Source organism: Miniopterus natalensis, chromosome 2 (assembly GCF_054644295.1).
Source record: "Miniopterus natalensis isolate mMinNat1 chromosome 2, mMinNat1.hap1, whole genome shotgun sequence".
Lineage (NCBI taxonomy): Eukaryota > Metazoa > Chordata > Mammalia > Chiroptera > Miniopteridae > Miniopterus > Miniopterus natalensis.
The window spans coordinates 73,688,315-73,711,933 of record NC_142082.1 but is presented as its reverse complement, the minus strand read 5'-3'; the positions used below and the strand labels follow the sequence as shown (position 1 = coordinate 73,711,933).

The window sequence follows — 23,619 nt, the reverse complement described above, 5'->3', positions numbered from 1 at the left end:
TCTACAAATGCAATTACAGTTCAATTCTCTGGCCTCAGGGAATTTGTAAAGATAAAATTACTGGTACATGAAATCTTAAAATATAGTAAAGGAATATAATCATGACATGTTATGGCTGTATAAAAGGTTTCTGCCTATATTATATGCTACCACCCGTTTATTTCACATATATATTTTATTACTGCCAAAATATTCTCAAAACAGAAACCACTATACATCTAATAATTTATTTTCTTGAAAGGAATATTATGTTCTCAGCAAATTTTCTATAAAGGGCCAGAAAGGAAATTTTAGGCTTTGGGGGCCACATTTGGGTTTCTGTTGTATATTTGTGTTTGTTTTTTTAATGACCCTTTAAAGATCATTCTTAGCTTGGGAGGCATACAAAAACAGACAGTAGATTGTCTATCCCTGTTATTTCTGAAAATTAGGAGCTGACAAATGTGATGATAAACTCTGAATATAAAACGTACAACAGCCATTTGTGACTTGTTCTTATATTGGTATATAATACTGTGAATTATAAATAATTTGGTGTGAAACTTCATATTTAGCATTTCAAAATTTTGCAATTCCAAGAAGATAGGAATCAATATTTATTATATGCTTACTCTGTGCCAGGTACCATATAAGATACACACACGCCTGCATATGTATATAAATATGAAATGAAAAAGTCTGGATTAGAAGTCAAAGACCAGGATTCTAGGCCCCAGGTCTACTACTTACTATGTCTGGAACCTTATCTATTTACAAAAAGGGGAAGAAAGGATAATATTCCACCCAGCCTACCACGAAACACTACTGTGAGTATCAAATAGACGATGTGGAAGTTTTATAACCTATGAAAGTGTCATAAACATGTAAATAATAATTTTTATTATAGGCAATTTTATTATAATTTTTATTTAAATGATTATTTAAAAGTTTATTTTAAAAATTATTTTTATTATATGAATTTATGTTATATAAATATGTAAATAAAAAACAATTACAGAGAACTCTTTAATGAATTAACAGACACTAGCTAAAATATTTAGAAAAGACTGGCCTGAAATATTACACATTATCACCTCGGAGGAGAATCATCCTGCTTTTTAAATCCAGGAGGAAGGGCTGGTCCAAAAAATCCTTCATCATCATCATCGTCATCTTGATTTCTCCTCTGTTTTCTGAAAACACAGTAGTGTAACTTTATGCATACATCAAACTTTTTTCCACAGAAATTTTAGTTTTCAACTTCAACTAGTTGTATACATATTGGAACATAAATTAATCTTGTCAAATAAAAAAAAAACCCCGAACAACACAGTAAGTTGTCTACTAATCTTTTCCTGGAATTTATTTTTGGCCTAAAATAGTTAGAGATTGGTTACTTTTTTTTACAGCAGTACTATATCAATTTTCTCTATTTTCTGTGGTGTTAAAGATTCCACTCAATGAAGCTTCAAATAGTAGTCTGCTTGCTAGATGTTTTTGAGCAAAAAGTTTATGACTTTGGCTTTTAATCTCATTTAAAGAAGAGTTTTATGTTGCTATTTCTGTCGCATAATCTTTAAAATGCATTAAAAAAACCCTTATTACTCAATAATAAACAAAGATTTGACATCTTATTTACATGGACCTGTGGTAAGGTTAAATAAAAGGGAAATCATTCATTTAACTTAAACAAAAAACAAACATTGCATATATAATTTTTAAAGAATAAATTCTATGGTTTATTTAGAATATTTAGTCACTTTAATAATACCTTAAGGAAAAATTCTATAAGAATTTTATTGAAATTCTAGATATCTCCACATCTATGTACTACTAGAATAAATGTCTTTGTAAAAGGTATAGTTCGCGAGGAAATGCCACATGAAATGATTTCTTGCTGTGTTGTAGAAATGCAGATGTGCTAAGCCCCTTACTAGCTATCTGTTCCAGCCAATGTACACCAGGTTTGAACCGTGGTTTAGGAAAGTTACTGACCTTGCAGGTGGACCAGTGTCATCTTCTTCAGATTCTTGATTTCCTTCTTCGTACAAAGAACTACTGTCCTCATCGCTGTCTGATGATTCTGAACTACTGCTTTTATAATTGGGTGGTAGAGCTGGTCCTGCAACTAAAGATTTCTTGTGTATGTCATAACTAGCCACAACTGTTTCAACGAACCCCCAGCTGACATTTTATACTTTCTTTTCTGAATTCACAGCACTGGCTGGCTATCGTTTATTATGGACTTTAATCTTATTTGCTCCTGTTTTGTGTACAGTGGCTTTGTCTTTCCAACTCCAGGAAGGCAGAAATCATGTCTTGCATGGTATAGCTGTGAGATTCACAAAAACTTTAACAACCAAACTTATAAATATAATAATAGCATACAATTTCCCTGACATCTTGCAATTTTTGCATTGGTTGCAATTTTGGTTGGTGCAGCTGCCAAAACAGTTTCGTGGTTTTTTTTTCTTACAAACAGCATATGGTAGATAATATTTACATAACGGAGCTAACTAAACAACAAATTTGCCATTCCATATTCTAACCTATAAGAAATGAAAACTACCCATTCTGGTTTCTAAAAATCATCATGTCTTCTGGGCCCACTCAACAGAACAACTTGCTCTCACTTCATTTCTTAGCAAAATTACAAATGTTGCATGATGTCATTACGTGATGTCATGATGTCACATAGACACAACTGTCTAAGTTGATCCAGTGCAGTGATGCTAAAATTCTACTTCCATAGTTCCCAAGCTTGAATGTATATCAGAATCGCCAAGATATTTTTTTATCCACTTCTGGATATATACCCAGAAGAACTGAAAACAGGGACTTAAGTGGATATTTGTATACCCATGTTCATAGCCACATTTTCATAAAAGCCAAAAGGTGAAAATAACTCGTGCCCACAAATAGATGGAATGGATAAACAAAATGTGGTCTACAGAGTATATACATACATGGAATATTATTTAGCCTTAAAAAGGCAGGAAATTCTGCCCTGGCTGGGTGGCTCAGTTGGTTGGAGCATCGTCTGCTGCATCAAGAGGTTGCAGGTTTGATTCCTGGTTGGGGCACATAACTAGGTTGTGGATTTGATCCCTAGTTGGAGCACATATAAGAGGCAACTGATCAATGCTTCTTTCTCACATCAATGTTTCTTTCTCTCTCTTTCTCCCTCCCTTCCTCTCTAAAACCAATAAACATATCTCGGTTAAGGATTAAAAAATAAATAAAAAATAAATAAATAAAAAGGAAGGAAATTCTGATATATGCCACAACAAAGAAGAACCTTGAAGACATTATACTGAATGAAATACCCATCACACAAGGACAAATATTGTACGACTCTACTTAAATGGGGGTACCTAAAGTAGTTCAATTCACAGAGATGGAAAGCAGAATGGTGGTTGCCAGGGGTCATGGGGACTTAATGTTTAATGAGTATAAAGTTTCAGTTTGCAGGATAAAAAGAGCTCTGGAGATAGAAAATGGTGATGGCTGCACAACAATGTGAACCTATTCAATGATAAATTGTCCACTTAAAATTATTAATATGGTAAGTTTTATGTTACATATATTTTATCAGAATGAACAAGAAAAAAACCAGATGCACATATATGGTCACCTGATTTATAAGAAAAGTGACATTGTAGTGCAGTGGGGAAGAGATGGTCTGTTCAATAAATAGTGCTGGGTCAAATGAGTACCTTTATAGAATAAAGAAAAACAACTTCACCCCTACATCATACCATACACAAAAATCAATTCCAGGTAGACTGTAAATATAAATGTGAAAGCTGAAACAATGCTTTTAGAAGAGAGCATAAGAGAGTAGCTCTGTAATCTGTAGTTTGTATCTGTAAACAGGATACAAAAAGCTCTAACCATAAAAAACCAAAACCAAAAACAAAAACGAGGGAAGATCCAAGATGGCAGCACAGTAGGTGGAAACTACACTCACCTCCTCCCAGGGCCAAACTGGAATTAGAACTAAATTATAGAACAATCATCCTGAATAACCAACTGAAGACTAGCTGAAGAGAAGTCTTATAACCAAGGATTTATAGAAGCCACGTCGAGACTGGTAGGAAGGGCTGGCCCTGCTCCTAAAGGGCAGCGGCTGAGTTCTGGAGGGATATCTCAAGCTGTGAGGGGGTGAGATGGAGGGTTCCCCATGAGAAGCATGGGATCTAAACCCCAAGCTGGGCTCTCCAGTCCAGAGCACCAGAGCCAGGAAGGGGAGCCCACATAACATCTGGCTGTGAAAAGCACTGGGGTTTCTGGCCGCCAGTGAGACGCAGGAGTCTGCTAAAGACACAGGCACCTTCTTAAAGGGCCAATGCACAAAATTTCATTTGCAGCCCCTCACACTGGGCTCCAGGGCAGACGGAGGGCAGAACAGATTAGAGTCATGTGAATAGAGTCTGCAGTTTGTGGCTTTGGGGAGGCAGCTGAAGGGACAGCAGCCAGAATCCCTGTGCTGAGTCAGTCTCCCATACTGCACCATCATTCTTGGGTCATGCACTGGCCTCCATGCAGCATCAACCTTGGGGAAGCAACTGTCCCACCCTCTAAACTCCCTTTCTTCCCACTCTGTGGAGCTTACCACCTTGCTGAGGAGTACAGGCAGAGGCTCTTTCAGTGACTGAGCCTAACAGGTAGCTGGCAGGAGGAGGGAGGTGGAGGTGGATCTCATTAGGCTGACTTAGAACTTTTGCTGACCTGACCCCAAGCCTGGTCCTGGTAAAAGCTGGCCTTGGTGCACAGCTTAGTCCTTCCTGCATGTATTCAGTCCCAGCAGAGGCAGCCACAAAGTGTGGATTGCGTGTGGATTGCTTGGAGTTCCACACAGGTTGCTAAGGAACAGTCACAGGAAGCATCTTAAATTGGTTTGCCAGAGTCCCTCCCAGTGGCCAACTTCAGACAACATCAGAGCAGGATCCAATAAGCTTCACAAGCAGCATATTCAAAGGGAGATCTCAGCAGGCAACAAACCCTGTGAGGTGAATTATGCTTTGTGTGGTCAGCACTCGCATAGCAGCTTGCATGCCATGGTCAGGATTGAGCCTCACAGTCATCCAGCCTGAGGGTGAATCCCACACACAAATGAGTTAATAGCAATCCAGACTCAATTACTCCCTGGTTGGTGTGGCTCAGTTGGTTGGAGTATCATCCCATGCACCAAAGGGTGGCAGGTTTGATTCCTGGTCAGGGCACATACCTACGTCGTGAGTTTGATCCCCAGTCGGGATGCATGAGGGAGGCATCCAATTGATGTTTCTCTCCCACATTGATATTGCCCCCCCTTTCCCTTCCTCTCTAAAAATCAATAAAAACTTAATTTAATTTACAAAAGGGGGACTCAATTACAACAGGAGGGCCCACTAATCCACACAAGGGACATTCTTAGAGCACTCAGCTCAGGTGATCAAGGAGACTGCACCACTGGACCTCATGGACACCTACTACATAAAGCCACCCCACAAACATTGGCAGTCATAGCAGATCTTTCCAATACATAGAAACAAACACAAAGAGAAAGAGGCAGCCAAAATAGGGAGACAAAGAAACAGGCCTCAAAGGAAAGAACAGGAGACTCTCCAGAAAAAAAGCTGAATGAAATGGAGGCAAGCAATTTATCAGCTATAGAGTTCAAAGTACAGTGGTACCTCGGTTTTGGAACAGCTCGGCTCTCCGCTGAAGAACATTTCAGTTTACAGAACGCCGTAAACCTGGAAGTAAATGCTTCGGTTTTCCAACAGGCTTTGGAAGTCATACATGCCACATGGCTTCTGCTGAGTGCAAGATCCTGAGGCCTAGCTGTCGGCTGCTGATCCCTTGGTTTTCGAACGTGTCAGAACTCAAAGTCTTCCGGAATGGATTACATTAGAAAACTGAGGTACCACTGTAATGGTTATAAGGATGCTCAACAGCATGAAAGAGGACATAGAAACCATAAAAAAGGACCAGTGAGTAATGAAGAATACAATATCTGAAATGAAGAATACACTGGAAGGAATAACAGTAAGTTGCTTGAAGCAGAGGATTGAATCAGTGATTTAAAAGGCAAAGTAGAACCCCCTCCTCCCCACCCAATCAGAGCAGCAAAAATAAAAGAGAATTAAAAACAAACAAACAAGGATAGTTTAAGGAACTTTTGGGACAACATGAAGCATAACAACATCTGCATCACAGGGGTACAAGAAGGAGAAGAGAGAGCAAGGGATCCAGAACCTATTTGAAGAAATAATGACCAAACATTTCCTTAACCTGGTGAAGGAAAGACACAGAAATCCAGGAACAGTCCCAAACAAGGCGAACCCAAAGAGGCCCACACCAAGATACATCATAATTAAAACGGCAAAGGTTAAAGACAAAGAGAGAATCTTAAAAGTTGTAAGAGAAACACAGTTACCTACAAGGGAGATTCCATAAGACTGCCAGCCAATTTCTCAACAGAAACATTTCAGGCCAGAAGGGACTGACATGAAATATTCAAAGTGATGAAAAGTAAGGACTTACAACCAAGACTACTTTACCCAGCAAGGATTTCATTTAAAAATCAAAGGAGAAATAAAGAGTTCCCAGACAAGAAAAAGCTAAAGGAGTTTGTTACCATGAAAACAGTTTTACATGAAAAGGCCTGCTTTAAGAAGAAGATGAAAAAGAAGAAGGAAAAAACCCTACAGAGAAATAGTTAAAAGAATAAAATAGCAATAAATATGTACCTATCAACTAACACTTTAAGTGTAAATGGTTTAAATGCTCCAATCAAAAGACATAGGGTAGCTGAATGAATAAGAAAACAAGACCCATATATATGCCGTCTACGAGAGACCCACCTCAGAATGAAAGATACATACAGACTAAAAGTAAAGGGGATGGAAAAAGATATTTCACGTAAATAGAAAAAAAAGCACGGGTAGCAATACTTATATCTGGCAAAGCAGACTTTAAAACAAAGGCTATAGTGAGACAGAGGACACTACATAATGAGAAAGCAAGCAATCCAACAAGAGGATATAACCCTTGTAAACATTTAAGCACCCAACACAGGAGCACCAAAGTATGTAAAGCAAATCTTGATAGATATAAAGGGAGAAACTGAGAGTAATACAGTCATAGTAGGGGATTTTAACACCCCATTGTCATTAATGGATAGGTCTTCCAGACAGAAATTCAACAAGGAAATGGCAGCCTTCAATGACACATTAGAGCAGATGGATTTAATTGATATCTTCAGAACATTTCAACCCAAAGCAGAATAATATACATTCTTTTCAAGTGCACATTAAACATTTTCTAGGAGAGACCATGTGTTAGGACACAAAACAAGTCTCAATAAATTTAAGGAGACTGAAATCATATCAAGCATCTTCTCCAACCATAATGGAATGAAACTAGAAATCAACCACAAGAAAAACACTGAAAACCACACAAATAAATGGAGGCTAAATAATATATTACTAAACAACGAATGGGTTAACAATGAGATCAAGAAGAAATCAGAAGATACCTTGAAAAAAATGAAAATGAGAACACAACAACCCAAGCTCTATGGAACACAGTAAAAGCAGTTCTAAGAAGAAAAGTCATAGCATCATAGGCTTATATCAAGAAACAAAAAAAAAAAACTCACATAAACAATCTAACTTTATACTTAAAGGAACTTCAAAAAGAACAACAAACAAAGCCCAAAGGGAGAGAAAGAAAGGAAATAATACAGATCAGAGCAAAAAGAAAAGAAATAAAATCTAAAAAAAAAATACACAAGATCAATGAAACCAAGAGCTGGTTCTTTGAAAAGATAAACAAGATCGACAGACTTTTAACCAGACTCATCAAGAAAAAGAGAGAGAGGACCCAAAAAATAAAGTTAGAAATGAAAGAGGACAAGTAACAACTGACACCACAGAAATACAAAGGATTGCAAGAAAACATTACAAGTAACTATATGCCGACAAATTGGACAATACAAACAAAATGGATAAATTTCTAAAAATATACAATCTTCTAATACTGAATCAGGAAGAATCAGAGAATCTGAACAGACAGATTACAACTAGTGAAACTGAAGCAGTAATAAGAAAACTCCCAACAAACAAAAGTCCTGGATTGGATGGCTTCACAGGTAAACTGGAGCCAGCAATACATTAAAAAGATCACATACCATGCTCAAGTGGGATTTATTCCAGGGATGCAATGTTAGTACAATATTTGGAACTCAATAAACACGATATACTACATAAACAAAATGAAGTATAAAAATCGCATGATCATATCAATAGATGAAAAAAGCATTTGATAAAATCCAAAAGCATAATTTATAATAAAAACTCTCAACAAAGTGGGAATAGAGGGAACATACCTCAACTTAATAAAGGCCATGTATGACAAACTCAGCCCCATAAGGGAATGTCGGCCTTCACCACTTTTATTCAAAATAATACTGGAAGACCTACCCACAGCAATCAGACAAGAAGAAGAAATAAAAGACATTCAAATAGGAGAGGAAGAAGTAAAACTGTCATTTGCAGATTACATGATACTATATATAGAGAATCTTAAAGATTCCATCAAAAAACTACTAGAATAAATGAGTTCAGTAAAGTTGCATAATACAAAATAAATATCCAGAAATCAGTTATATTTTCATACACCAATAATGATCAGGAAGGGAAACTCAGAAAACAATCCCATTCCCAATTGCTTCAAAAATAAAAAAATACCTGGGAATAAATTTAACCACAGATGTAGAAGACCTATACTTGGAAAATTATAAAACACTGAAGAAAGAAACGGAAGGTACAAATAAGTGGAAGCATACACTGTGTTCATGGATAGGTATCCATACTATCCAAAACAATCTACAGATTCAACGCAATTCCTATCAAGATATCAATGGTGTATTTCACAGAACTAGAACAAATATTCCAAAACTTTATATGGAACCACTAAAGACCCCAGATAACCTGAGCAATCTTGACAAAGAACAAAGATGGAGGGATCACGTTACCTGATATCAAACTATACTACAAAGCCACAGCAATCAAAACAGCATGGTACTGGGAAAAACAGACATACAGATCAATGGAACAGAATAGAGAGCCCAGAAATAAACCCATGCCTTTACAGTCAATTAATATTTGACAAAGGTGGCAAAAAAATACAATGGGGTAAAGATAGTCTATTCAATAAATGGTGTTGAAAATACTGGATAGATATGTGCAAATATATGAAACGAGACCATTTTCTGCCACTACACACAAGAATAAACTCAAAATGGATTAAAGACTCAAAAACCATAAAAATTCTAGAAGAAAACATAGGCAGTAAAATCTTGGGGATTTCTCGTAGCAATATTTCTTCTAATATATCTCCTTGGGCAAGGAAAATGAGAAAAAAATAAACAAATGGGACTACATCAAACTAAAATTTTGCACAGCAAAGGAAACCACCTACAACTTGAAATGACAACCCGCTGAACGGAGAACATATCCACTGGTACATCTGATAAGGGCTTAATAACCAAAATTTATAAGGAACTTATAAAACTCAACACTAAAAAAAAAAAAAAAATTACAACTGAGAAATGGGAAAAGGACCTGAATAGACACTTCTCCAAAGAGGACATAGAGATGGCCAATAGACATATGAAAAGATACTCAAAGTCACTAATCATCAGAGAAATACTAATTAAAACCACATTGAGATACCACCTCATACGTGTCAGAAAGACTATCATCAATAAATTAACAAACAATAAGTGTTGGTGAGGATGGGAAGAAAAGAGAACCCTCCTGCACTGTTGGTGGGAATGCAGACTAGTGCAGCCACTGTGGAAAGCAATATGGAGTTACCTCAAAAAATTAAAAATGGAACTGCCATATGGCCCAGCGATTCTACTTCCAGTAATTTATCCGAAGAAACCCGAAACACTAATTTGAAAGAAGATATGTACCCCTATGTTCACTGCAGTATTATTTACAATAGTCAAGATTTGGAAGCAGTGCAAGTGTCCATCAGTAGATGAGTGCATAAAAAAGGTGTGGTACATTTACACAATGGAATACTACTTGGCCATAAAAAAGAAAAAGAAAAGAGAAGAAAAGAAAAAATGTTGCCTCATCGGTGTGGCTCAGCAGTTGAGCATCAATACATGATCCAGGAGATTTTGGCTCAATTCCCATTCAAAGCACGTGCTCAGGTTGTGGGCTCGATCCCTGGTAGGGGGCTTGCAGGAGGCAGCCAATCAATGACTCTTTCATCACTGATGTTTCTATTTCTCTCCCTCTCCCTTCCTGTCTCTGAAATCAATAATAATAAAAAAAATACTATACCTTATAAAAAAAAAAAAAAGGAAATCTTATCCTTTGAGACAGCATGGACGCACCTGGAGAACACTGTGCTAAGTGAAATAAAACAGTCAGAGAAAGACAGGTACCATATGATTTCACTCATATGTGGAATTTAATGAACAAAATTAACTAACAAGCAAAATAGTGACAGAGTCAAACATAGAGAGCAGGCTGACATCTGCAGGGGGAAGGGGGAGTGGTTTGCAGGGCTGGGTGGAGGGGTAGAGGGATTGAGCAAAAAAGAAAAAGAAAAAAACTCATGGGCAGGAACAACAGTGTGATGGTTGCTGGGGGAAGGTGGAGGAAGGCACAGGAAGGATAAATGGTGATGGAAAGAGATGTGGGGTGGTGAACACACAATAGAGTGTACAGATGATGTGTCACAGAATTGTGCACCTGACATCTGTAATATTTAGTTAACCAGTATCACCCCAATAAATTCAATAAAAATTAAATTAAAAACCAGAATATATAAAGATTAAGAACTTCTGTTCATAATATACTAATAAGAGATCAAAAGTCATTCAGATTTAGAGAAAACATTTGCAACACATATCTCTGAAAACTGATTCATGCTGAAAAATGACTTGTGTCCGGACTACATAAAGAACTCTACAAACCAGTAACAAAAGGGACAACTCAAAGAAAAAATGAGCAAAAGACCTGACACACATCCAAATGGCAAAACAACAAACAACAACAAAATAACAAAAAAAAAATCCCAAAAACCCAAACCCATGAAAAGGTAGTCTACTTTACTTGTCATCAGAAAAATACAAATTAAAGCTACCATCAGATAGTGCTACAAATCATCAGATATAAAATACAGATAAAAGTATTAGTGAGAACATGGAATGAGGATTCTCATCTATGTTGGGGGGAGTGTAAATTGGTACGACTTTGGAAACTGGTAGTATCTACTAAAGCTGAATGAATATATGTGTATCCAATGACCCCAACAATAAAAAAAAAAAAAGCAACATGTACTCACCAAAGACATGTACTAGAACGTATACCTGCACTTTTTTAAGCATGAAAAAGGCAAAACTACTCAAATATCCACCAACGGTAAATGGATAAATTGCAGAACATTCACACAATGGACTACTAGATAGCAATGCCTATAAATTTATAACATCAACAATTCATCAATATGCTGATCTTACAAAATAATGTGTCAAATATGAAGCCAGTTTCAAGAGTTCCTACTGTGTTTTTCTATTTAAATAAAGCACAAAAGTATGCAAAATTTATCCATGATGTCATAAGCCAGGATGGTGGTTACCTGTTGGTTGAAAGAGGGATGAAAAGGCAGGTAGTGACCGGAAGATGGCCCAAGGGGAACTTCTACGCTGTGATATAGTGAATTTCAAGGATACTGGTATTGCTAAACTTTTAAAAAGTCCAGATGAATAATAATGAGATAAAAAATGGCATCTCAAGATTTTTTGGCAGCTGTTTTAGGATCAGCCATCTAGGAGGTTATTAAGGGAACAAAATTATAATAAGGGGATTATGTGTTAAAAATGACAATGCTATGCACAAAATATTGTGTTTGATGAGGTGAAATTATTCAACAAATATTACCATAGATCTTTTATGTGCCAGGCAGATTGGGGCAAGGTACAGTGGATACACACCTACACAGTGTTAAGTGCTGAGGGACGGGGGTGGGAGAGAGTGCACACAGAACATACTCAAACAGAAGAGAGTGGACAGAGAAAGGACTAACTGAAGTAACTGTTGGTAAATTAATGGAAGCAAATCATAATAAAAAGACAACAGTCATTTGGTGTGAGTGAATCAAAGTTATACCTATTTTTTTGTCAGATCTGCAAAAATTATATTTTTTGGTGTGCTGCAGAATTTTAGTAATTAGTGTCATGAGATGAAAAAGGTTGAAAACTGCTTCTCTAGGTGGAAACATGGCCTCCAGGTAGGCAAAGAACGAAAATTAGACTGAGAAATGGAAGAGTTGCTCTTTCAGCTTTATTCTTTTCCAACTTTAGTGTCAAGTCCCCAGCCTACGAATTAGAACAACCATTAAAGAAGATAGATATGCATGGAGTAGTCTGAGAAGCATTTATTTGGCAAATACCAAGTACGTACTACGTATTAAGGCCAGAAGACCATACTGCAATGGTGAAGACAGATAAGCCAACCAGTTATTCAAAAACAGTGTATTAAATACATGATGTAATTAAGTAGGGAAAACCTGTGGGTAAAGAGGAAAGGGTGACAATGTTTGGGAGAATTTGGGAAAGGCTTCACTGAGGTGACACTTAAGTTGGGCTTCCAAGGGTGGGGTAGGAGTTTGTCAGGTATGTTAAGTGCAGAGTGAAGCCAGAAGGAGCTTAGAGAACTGAGGAACTGCCAGAAATTTTAACTGGTTTGAGCACTGCGCTGTGTGTGTCAGATGCAATGACAGAACTAGAAGCTAGGACAACAGGTCAGGCTATAGAGCAAAGCATCTTCTCCAAGAGCCAGGGACATTGTACATCAGAAGGCAAAAAGACATAGAATACTGGCTTCATTCTAAAAGGGGCTCCACCACTTACTAGCTGTGTGATCTGGGTAGCAGCCTGGGTCTTAAGTGTCCCCAATTATAACATGGAAATGTGAACAAAAAGGGGGCTATGTAATAACATTGACAAAGTCACTGAGGCCAGGTGGCAGGTCTGAAAACCTCAGTGACCAAAAGTAACCACACAGGATGGTCTGATCACATATTCCCATTGGGCAGGTCATAGAGGGTAGTCACACTCCAGGCCTATAGCTTCCTTAGCAAGGTCAATGTCTACCTTAACTGAGCCCTGTCCTTTGCTCTTATGCACCTAGGATAACATACCTTTGAAATGTCAGAGTAATTTTCTTTTCTAGACCCCTCAAAGGCACAATTGCAGGCACCAGAGCACAGCACCACCAGAGACCACAGAACCACTCATTTATATCTTGTTCTTTGCATACCAGCTTTATATACTGTAAATGTTAATGAACTATTCTGTACCCAGCAATGTAAAAGTGTTTCTTCGCTTTGCTTTTTATCCAATCCTGGAGATTTCCCCTCTTTGCTTCCCACTCCCCCTTAATCTACGACCAGTGGATTTCATCTACCTTCCTGACTTTTCTCCTTTGATCCTAAATACATAAAAAGAACTGTAACACTGCCATTCTCCAGAGCATTTTCTAAATCCGCTGATATCTTGATTCGGGGCGTGTCCACAAAAATTTGGCTTAAATAAAGTCTCGCAAAACTTTTCTATAGGTTTGGACGTTCTTTCCTCGACAGCAAGAACAATCTCTACCTTCCACAGTTCCTAGGACGATTACCTGACTGAATGTGTATTGACAGTTTCGCACAGCGTCCAGTCCATTTAACGCCAAATGGGAACACATCATTAAATAATTACCAGGACGAGACTTGTTTCTGAGGCCCCACAGCCACCTCCCCCTACCGCTAGGGCTTGGGAAGGAAAGTTGGTTTGGGTCGCACGCGCCCACACCCCAGTTCCCCGCCCTCCAGTCCTCCGCCGTCCACTCAGAGAGCAGGGCCAGGCCGGCGGGGACGCGCCGCAGCTTACCGGGGCTGGGGTCCCGCTCCTCGTCCTCCGCTGTCCCGAGAGCCTTGAAGCCCGGCGGCAGCGCCGGCCCGATCAGATCCCTCGCCATGCGCGGCGGCCGACGCTGAGCAGGCAGGCGAGGCCACCCACAGAGTCAAACCTACCCCCAATCAGCCCGCGATCCTTCGCAGACGCTGGAAGTTTTTTCCGGCGCTGACCAATGACGTTTCTGCCCGTGGTTGGCTGATCCACGTAACTCACGAGCGCGGAAGTGACGCATAAAGCCGGCTCCACATTCGCACGCTGGGTTCCCCACCTGGCTGGTGGCATGGCTGAGCCGGCTGGTGGTTTCGTGACTCCCGCGGGGTGGTTTTCAGCCCCCGAGCGGATCCCCACGTTGGGGCCTCTGAGCGACACGGCTCCTCTGCCGCCCAAATGGATGCTCTGGGCAATGCTGCCGCCGCCGCCGCCACCTTCGTCGTCGCCGTCCGCAGCGGGGTCAGAGCGGTCCTCCGAGGCGCTGCCCTCGATGGAGACCCAGGGGCTCCCCAAGGCGCCTCCGCGCTTCGATGCCCAGGTTCTTCCCGGGGCCCAGACCCTCTTCGACACCCAGTCCCGCCTTGATTCTCAGCCTCAGGTCAACGGCCAGCCTTCCTGGAGTTTCCAGGCTTCGACATCATGGCACTGGGGACAGTCTCCTGGCAGTTTCCCTCAGCATCAGCAACCCCACAACACTCCGGGTAGGCTGTTACTCCTCTCCGTACCCCGCCCCCCTCCAATTGACTCCTCTTCCCTCTCCAGTTTTCTTTTTCTCGCCTCTCCACTTCTGATTTTGCCCTGCTCTCTTGGAGTGTGGTCGTTAATGTCTCACAATTTGTCGGACGGGAATGTTTTCCTTGCCCTTTCATTCAGTTTAGCAGTTAAGTATTGAATTCCAACTATAGGAACTGGGAATGCAGTAGTGAACAAAACATAGGAAAATCCTTATCTTTATGGAGCTTAACATCTGGTGTAGGAAAACAGACAATAAACAAAATGCAGCAGTGTGTATTAGAAGGCAGTGAGTGCTATGGAGGGAGATAAAGCAAAGAAGAATGATAGTACAGTTTTAAATGTCAGTGTCAGTCATAAGGAAGGTGACATTTGGGCAAAGACTTCAAGGAGGTGAGGGATCAGATCCGTGGATATATCGGGGAGTGGGGATACAGGCAGAAGGAACAGCAACTGCAAAGGCCATGAGGCTGGAACTGTAGATCAGTGTGGCTCAAAAGGACTGAGCCTGGGGTAAAATTGTAGAAAATTTGGGGAAGAGGGCAGACCTGTGAGGGCCTTTTAGTTGATGGGACTTTGATTTTTACTGTTGTGATATGGATAGTTGTAGGGGAGTCACATTTGATCTGTTTTTTAAAGGGTTAATGTGACTACCAATGAGAATTGAATGAAAGGGAGGCCAGCAGTTAGGAAGTTACTGCAGCTTTCCAGGTGAGAGATTGGGGACTTGGGACCAGGATGGAGCTCAGGAGGTGATGAGAAATAGTTGGATTCTAGATATATTTCGAAGGGAAGGTAAAGCCAAAATGATTTGCTGAAGGGTCAGATACAGGGTGTGAAGTAAAGAGATAAGAATAACTTAAAAGGTTTTTGCCAAACAAGTGGAAGGGTGTGGATGGAGCAGATTTGGAAAGAAGACCAGGAGTGAGTTTGGAATATGTGTGTTAAGTAGAGATGTTGAATAGGCTGTTAGCTATTTAGTAACATCTCTACTTAACACAGTATTCCAAACTCCTTTCAGGGGAGATTTGTAGCTGGAGTTGTAAATTTGGGTGCCATCAGCATATAGGTAATATTTAAAGCCATGATAGTGTTCACTATTCTCCAACTCTGCATAAGATTCCATTTATATTAAATTGAATCTAAATCAGTGTTTACTCTGTGCCAAATGCTGGGAATACGAATGTACTTATGGCAGTGCGTCAGGTGAAATGGGTTGTGTAAATGTAAGTCACAGTACAGTGTGATTGATGATAGAGGTATATAAAAGGTGATTTCAGAATGTTGAGGAGTTGGGAACAGCTTTTGGAAGAAATGTCTTGGGAGATGTTTAGGAAGAGATACTTTTTAGGTAGAGGCAAAGAGGTGTCAGTACAAAGTGAGTTCTGAAGATTGCAGCGTTTTATATGACTGAAGCAGAGTATGTGGAAGGTATGGGGAAAGAGAAAATAAACCAGGATCTCATTGAAGGACTCTAGGAAGCTATTTGCAGGGTTGTGATGACTGAAGGATTATTTTTTTGGTGTCAGTGTGCCCAGTCTGTTGGAAGAGAGGACTTAGAAACTGGAAAACAATTTGGGAGACTGTCACAGTAATCTAGGTGAAAGAAAGATCAGGGCTTCAGAGTTGGGTGATGGCAATAGGAAAGGAAAAGAATTTGAGAAAAAATTGTATTTCACAAGGTTGTTTTCTGGTGTAAAATTGATGATGAAGGAGCTGTATTAGGGGTTTTACTGTTTACATTTCTAATGTTTGAAATAAGTACAAGGAATTTTATCAGATTAGCTTGTCCATTGCTTAGATGCCTAAAGCATCTATGGACACTTAATCTTACCACCATTTGAAAAATGTTTATTTGGTAGACTAGTCTTAATCTTTGATAATTTGTTCAAATTACTATTCTTCTTAGATGGGGCAGTTTACCACTCTTTTACTCAAGTATTTGTTACATACTATAGCAAATAAAATTTTGAAATAATTGTTTAGTTGCAAACATTTATGGATCTCTTTTTGTTTTTCAGTTAATCATTCTTATTTTCCACAAAAATATGATGCAAAGTTTACTGACTTCAACTTCCCTCCCAGTAGAAAACATAAAAAAAAGGTATTTTTGAAGATGTTCTTGAATGTAACACGTGGTCCCTATGTTACTCTCATATTTTGTGCTTCTGTCATAACTCTCAGTGTTTTGCATCCATTATTGACACAGTGGAGTCTTGCTATAATAGGATCTTTAAGAATGTTAGCTTGAGTAAAAAATTCAAGCGAAATCTTTTTGAGAAATAAAAGGAAAAGTTATAGAAAAAGGAAACACTGAATTCATTTCAGTATAGTATCAGGAGTAAATGTTATTGAGAATTATGATTACAGATAAATGTAAATGTTATTAAAACTCAACGAAGTAAAAAAATAGATAAAAATTATATATGTATATTACTAGAAGATTGGTGGGGGGGGTGGAATTAAAAGTCTTTTGTATTTTTTTTAAGGAGGAACAACTCTTGGTTGTGTTCAGAAACCAAGTCTTAAAATGGGCTTCCTTTACTCTAGTATTTACAGTCTGGTCTTCCAGCTTTTAAAGTGTGTAAATCATGTTATTAGTTTAGAGAATATGTAGCTAATATTAACAAAATATTGTGAAAAACTACTATATTTATTAACATCTCAACATTAAATATTTCCTATAGAGTTTACCATTGTAATAATCTCTCTAGTTTTGTGTTTAAGCATACAGTAGCAAATTGGGATAAAAAAATAACTAATCTTTACCTAAATAATTCTTTTTTCCCCTTCTGTAGGTTTAAATATATATAATTGTTTTTTTCTAAAAGAAATATTTAGTGTAAGAAGTCTAATTAGATACCACTTTGCAAGCTGTTCACTGTTTATATCAGTTCTGCTCAGATTTAAAATTTTTTGTTGTGTCTGCCTCTTCCTAATATCTTTGCTTAAAATAAAAAGAAAGAAACAGAATTATCTCTTCATTAGTAATATCTTCAGGAGTTTCTGTGAAAGGTTATGTGAAAAATCAAAGTATGTGTTACTAGAAGGACAGTTATATTTTTATTATTGATTAAAGATTTTTCACCAAAAATCTAATGCCTCTTCATTTTGTTTGCAGAAAAGAAAAGAACCAGTTTTTCACTATTTTTGTGATACCTGTGATCGTGGTTTTAAAAATCAAGAAAAGTATGATAAGCACATGTCTGAGCATACAAAGGTAGGTATTCTTGGTTGTCCTGAAATTTATTTAGCAAAATGGGTATTATTTGATAAAAATTCTGTGCTGCTTTTCCTTAAAAGTTTATAGTTCATAGAAATGTTTGATAACCTGACAAATTGGGACAGTGACCCTAGAATTTGCAGTTTGAGGGTGGGGAGCCCACTGCTTCAGAAAGAGATTAGATGGCAGCAAAGAAGGAAGGTCTGGCAGCTGTCAGTATGTGTGGGCCTCCTCTGCTTTGTAAGAGGGTCCGTTCTCCCCTCCAGTTGCTTTGTGCACCTTTGTAAATTCTTTTCCTTTTAAGGCTGCCCTTGACCATTTAACCACACTGTAATTTGCCATGGCCCATCACACTCTAAGGATGGTCTGGACCTTATTAAGTACTTAAAAATTTTTTTAACCAGAATATTTGAGAAGTTAAAGAGAAAGTTCTTAGTTTGAAAAAGCTTCTCTTTCAGGTTATAGAAATGCCCCTCACTTTTAGGAATAAAAGTAAATAATATGTATTACTATACTATATATTTTGAAAACATCATTTCTTTTTACATTCAACTCTGTTTTGGAGTGAGCTTTGTTTTGCTATTGACATAACTGTGCAGTGATAACACCACATAGATGGGATAACTATGTAATATGACTAGAACACATCTGTATATGTAGTAATAGGATATACTTAATACGGAAAACAATGAACAGTCTTTTTTTGTTTACTCTTATAGTGTCCGGAAACAGATTGCTCTTTTAGCGCACATGAGAAGATCGTCCAGTTCCATTGGAGAAATGTAAGTTCTTGTGTGTGTGTGTTTTTTTCTGATACATGCTCTTTCCATTTCATTGATCTGTTATCTTCAACATTCCTGCAGTACTTTGTACTTTGTAAGGGAATTTTACATCTATTTTATTCTCATAAACATCTATGTAAAATAGATAAATATTGGCCCTGTTTAACAGATAAAGTAGTTGTTTGCCCAGGTCCTCAGAACTGATTCCTGCATTTTTTAAAATTCCAAATTCTCTGGTGGTTTTCCTGCACCATGTTGCTTCATATTGTTTTGTGTATTTGTTATTTCTTTAGCTACCTCCCTCAATTTTGGTTGTTAGGTCATTAGTTTAGGAAGTTAATGTCAGTTGAAAAGTGGATGACATTTACTTTGTAGCCAAAATTATGTTACTCCTTTTTTTTCTTATCATTAGCACTTATCTAAATACACAGGACATTATTCTTCTTTAAAGGAAAAGTTATAATAAGGATGGATAAAACCAGCATACTTAGTTTTAAACTTTTGGGTATAGAGTCTCCATTATCCCCCATAATGCTTGAGATTTAGTCAAAAGCATATATAAGCTTCCTGATGTTCAGCAGGCTTTTTCCCCCTAGATGCATGCTCCTGGCATGAAGAAGATCAAGTTAGATACTCCAGAGGAGATTGCAAGATGGAGAGAAGAAAGAAGAAAGTGAGTAAAGAGTTTAGAACTAGTGAAATAACTTTCTTTTACTATGGCAGGGCTTCAAAATAATGACTTTGCTCAAGCTGCTGCTTCTAATAAATTGTACTTCCTCTCTCTTTAAAGTTCTGCTCATTGCTTTAGCCCAGCTGAAATCCTGCCATGTTGGGGATACTTTTCCTCATCTGCCTACAGGAATATCTTGCCCTTCTTTGAATGCGGTATCTGGTATCTGCTCTGCCTCTTAGTGTAGATGTCTCTTGTTATGGTCTTATTGATGAACTTTGCATATGTATCTTTTTAAAAAGTGACTTAAGGCTTTACAAAGGTAAGAACCATCTTTTATGTGGCCGTTTATACCCCATGTTGCCATAGATCTAAGGGATCTTATAAATGTTTATGTATATAAATGGAGCTTGGAAATACTTTTATTATGTGTGTAATTCTATTTTGGTACATCCAAGTAAGTGGTTGGAGACATCTTGTGAGACTCATTTTTTTGTTTGTTAATCCTCACCCAAGGATGAATAATTATGGTTGTAAATTAGTAACATAGGTAATACTAATTAAACTGCTATGGTTTTGATAATGAAATTTCTCACTACATTGGACAATCACTGAGACAAACCAAACTGATTGTATTTGAATGCAATACTTTCTAAAGTAGCTTTCCCCATAGGTGTGTGAACTATGCCCCCTGGTGGATTTGTGCAACTAGTGCTTTAATGGGAAAAAAAATCTACTGACTAGTCACTAGAGAAACTTAAGAAATTTGAAGATGCAAACTAGCTTAGGTAGCATGTGTTAATATAAAGTCCCTGGCAGAAGACTAATTTGATTTTCCAGTGTTAGTGAGAAATCTCAGCAACCCTTGCATTTCTGTTAATTTACATTATGATATCTTTGAATAATTTCTTGACAATAGTTTATCTTGAAAATTAGAGGTAAACATTCAGTATTTGAAAAGGCAAAGATTTTGCTATATCTGGCCAAGGTCACAGAAAGCAGATAGGAATAGACTCTTGCCTTGAATATTCTCACTCATGAGATATAGGATAAATATATGTGATGTGGCCATGAGACCATAGGCAACTGAAGCATTAAGTTTAATCATGTAGAGATGATAATATCTGGTCAAGGGATACTTGGAATCTTTGGTAGGCAGGGCCATCAATTCATTTTGCAAGTCTTCTTGTAAGAGGTCTAGAGTCTGCCCCTCCTTATTTATTTTAATGTATGTTATACATACAGTGAAATTCACCCCTTTAATGCATAGTTCTGACAAATGTATATAGTTGCGTAATCACCACAGTCAAGATATAGAATAGTATTCTATCACCCCAAAACATTCCCTTATGCCCTTTGTGGTCAACTTCTCTCCCAACCTTCAATCCCTGGCTACCACTGATCTGTTTTCTGTTCTTATATTTGCATTTTTGCAGAGTATTATCTGAATGGAATCATACAGTCTTTAGCTTTTGAATCTGTCTTTTTCACTTAGTGCACTGCATTTGAGATTGATTTCTGTTGTTGCGTGTAGCAGTAGTTCATTCCTTTCTATCGCTATTATTCTGTCCCGTATGAATGTCCCATATATGAATATACCACAGTTTGTTCATCCATTTCCCAGTTGTGGGACATTTTGGAATGTTTCCTGTATTTGATGATTATGAATAAAGCTTTCATAAACATTGACGTACAGGTTTTTGTTTAGAACATGTGTTTTTATTTGACTTGGGTTAACACCTAGGAGTGGTATCGGTCATATGATAAGCATGTTTAACTTTATAAGAAACTGCCAAAGCTTTTAGGAGGCGAGTTTTAAAATCAAGATATGCCTAGTTGGGTAGGGAAAGCATTCGGATTAAAGAGGATGGCTAGGATGCAGTGGTGCTTTCATCAGTTAAGATTGTGCTCCAGTAAATGGAACAGCAACCTTACTACTGTGGCTTAGTACAAAGAGGTTTATTTTTCCCAGGTAGAAAAATTCCAGAGCTACTATTGCTGCTCAGCAGCACCATTAGGCATAGGCTTTCTCTTATTACTCTTTAGTAGGTGGTTTCATTTTCATGTCCACCAGAAGTTTCCCGCATATCCAAATATTAAGCCCACATTCTAGGCAGGAAGAAGAGAAAAAGGCCAAAGGCACCCATAGCCAAGTTTGCCCCTTTTTATTAGGAAAACAATCACTTTGTTTTTAGCTCCAACCAGGAGACTTCCAAGTAGCTCTCATTGAAATAGGTTGCTTGGCCACTGTTAGTGACCACAGAGTTGATGAAATATCCCCAAACAAAATTGTTAAGGAAAGGGGACAACAGGGTAGTAACATTTGCCTCAATGCTTGGTGGGAAAGTTTAAAGATTGTTGAATTTTAAAACTCTAAGTGATACTTGAAAGAAGCTCTATCCTGAATAAAGGATAGATGAGCAAGTGTTTAATATGCTTATTGGTGATTCTTTTCCTATAGGATAGGTGGGGGCAAAGAGGGGAGAGTCTAGTTGTACTTTCTAGAATGTAGGTTGAGGGTATCACTATGACAGTGGACAGAGTAACTTGGAAGAAGACTGAGCAACATCTGTGGAGTAAGTGAGGTTACAGATTGTGAAGTTATGAAATGCTTAAGGAGAATGTGGAAATTGGGTGAGGATGACAATTTTGGATGAAGTTTACTTTCACCTCTGATATTGCCTTGTTAACAGAGTGTTCTGAAATTGTCTTTTGCTGCTTGCTGAATTCATCTGAAGTTCTTGTGAGAGCTACATTTTTTCTGAGGAAGCCACTATTTTTTGACAGGAAAGACTTTGTAATTGCTATGTTAGAAAATCTTGTAAAAGATTATTCATGGAGTGAGAATTTTAGAGCTGGAAGAAAATGCTAAAGATTTGCTTAGTGTGTTGCTCTTTTAAAGAAAGTACATTTTTGCCTTTATTCCTTCATCTTTATTTTTTTCAGATTAGCCAAACTCAGGTCCCCACTGTATTTTATTAAAAACTTTACGGCTTTCACTAATAACCTGCATAAAAAAAGTTCCACCAAAATAAACAAAGCGATTCTTAATTACTGACCTATGAGGTAGAAATGCTGTGTGACTTGGTATTAGAGACAATGAGTGGTAGAGGCTTGTCTTCAAAACCTCTTATTTTAGAAACATTGAGATGTTTTATGGCAGATGGGAGTCCACTAGGTGGCGTAGTTTTGTGGCATTTATTTCAGCAGTTGCTGTAGGTTAGGAAATCCTTTGAAATTGTGTCCCCAGTTATTTCAGAATTCCAACAGAGAGGGTCTGCTCCTAAAGAATGCTACATATTTTGAATTTCAGAAAGACTCTGAAATAAAAATATAGTGGTAGGGCTTGTGTTGAAGTAGTTGTGGGTCAGTCAGTGAGAGTAAAGAGGGATTGTGTTTTTATAGAGAACAGACTTAGGGGAGAAGCACTAAGTGGGTGGTGATTTGGGGTTAAGGAAGAGAGTTAGAGAGTATAATGTAACCAGAATGACATGTGCTAAGATCATGGTTGGGACAGTTTTGCCCATTTATTGACTTTAGTGCTTACAGATTGTCACAGGAGATTTAAAGCGTAGGCAAAGGGAAGGTAAAGAGTTGGGATGAAATGAAACAGGAAGAAGAAAGAAAAAGGGCTTATGGTTTCAGGGCCATTTCCTCTTGGGGTATTGGGGAAAGATGGGAGTACAGGAAGAAAAGTGATTTTAGCAAATAAAAATAGAGAAACCAATTGAAAATATCACTTATCCCAGTCTTTATAACTTCGTAACATCCATTGTCTACCAGGAGATATTGGGCCAAGTTTTATCTGTTTATAATTGTGCAGTATAAGACAATTTGTGATTTTTTTTCAACAGTCTTTGAATTGGTTATTTCAGTTGCACTTAGGAACCTGACCTGTGACCTTTATCAAAGCTCCAGATTTTTCCTTATTTTTGTACCTCAGTTTTATGTTGTGGGAGGGTCTTCCTGATTGTTGTGTGTGTAACTGTCTTGTATTTCTGGTATCCCTGTTTTGGAATAATTTTCTTCTATTACCCTTGTTTTCCTTAGTTTTTAATCTCTAGATTCTGTGTAAATAAAAATGGTAAAAATTTTGGGCCAAGATTTTATTAATTTAAGCACTGAACAATAGAATCTTATAGCTTTGCAAGGGTTATTGAAAGATCCCTTACCTTTAGGAAAGTGATACTTGAATCTGCCAGGAAGAGAAAGTGAGCCTTTTTAAAGGCGTTTCCACAACTTTCTTGATGTCTTGTATAGGAATTCT

At 37.9% G+C, this 23,619-nt stretch overlaps 2 protein-coding genes across 2 annotated transcripts in view; one reads left to right on the top strand and one right to left on the bottom strand.

The window, feature by feature from the left end:
- GPALPP1 (GPALPP motifs containing 1) overlaps nucleotides 1–14,096 on the bottom strand; it is a 36,557-nt gene extending 22,461 nt beyond the window's left edge. Inside the window, exons 1-3 of the mRNA XM_016205434.2 lie at nucleotides 13,928–14,096; nucleotides 1,975–2,107; nucleotides 1,074–1,172 (exon numbers count right to left, since the gene is read on the bottom strand). Coding sequence (XP_016060920.1) covers nucleotides 1,074–1,172; nucleotides 1,975–2,107; nucleotides 13,928–14,015 — 320 coding nt within the window. The 5' untranslated portion in view covers nucleotides 14,016–14,096. The remainder of the gene's footprint in view (nucleotides 1–1,073; nucleotides 1,173–1,974; nucleotides 2,108–13,927) is intronic.
- Nucleotides 14,097–14,204: 108 nt separating this feature from the next.
- Nucleotides 14,205–23,619, top strand: part of NUFIP1 (nuclear FMR1 interacting protein 1) — a 43,071-nt gene continuing 33,656 nt past the window's right edge. The window contains exons 1-5 of the mRNA XM_016205433.2: nucleotides 14,205–14,646; nucleotides 16,699–16,781; nucleotides 17,799–17,897; nucleotides 18,620–18,682; nucleotides 19,279–19,355. Of these exons, the coding sequence (XP_016060919.2) occupies nucleotides 14,235–14,646; nucleotides 16,699–16,781; nucleotides 17,799–17,897; nucleotides 18,620–18,682; nucleotides 19,279–19,355 (734 nt within the window). The 5' untranslated portion in view covers nucleotides 14,205–14,234. The remainder of the gene's footprint in view (nucleotides 14,647–16,698; nucleotides 16,782–17,798; nucleotides 17,898–18,619; nucleotides 18,683–19,278; nucleotides 19,356–23,619) is intronic.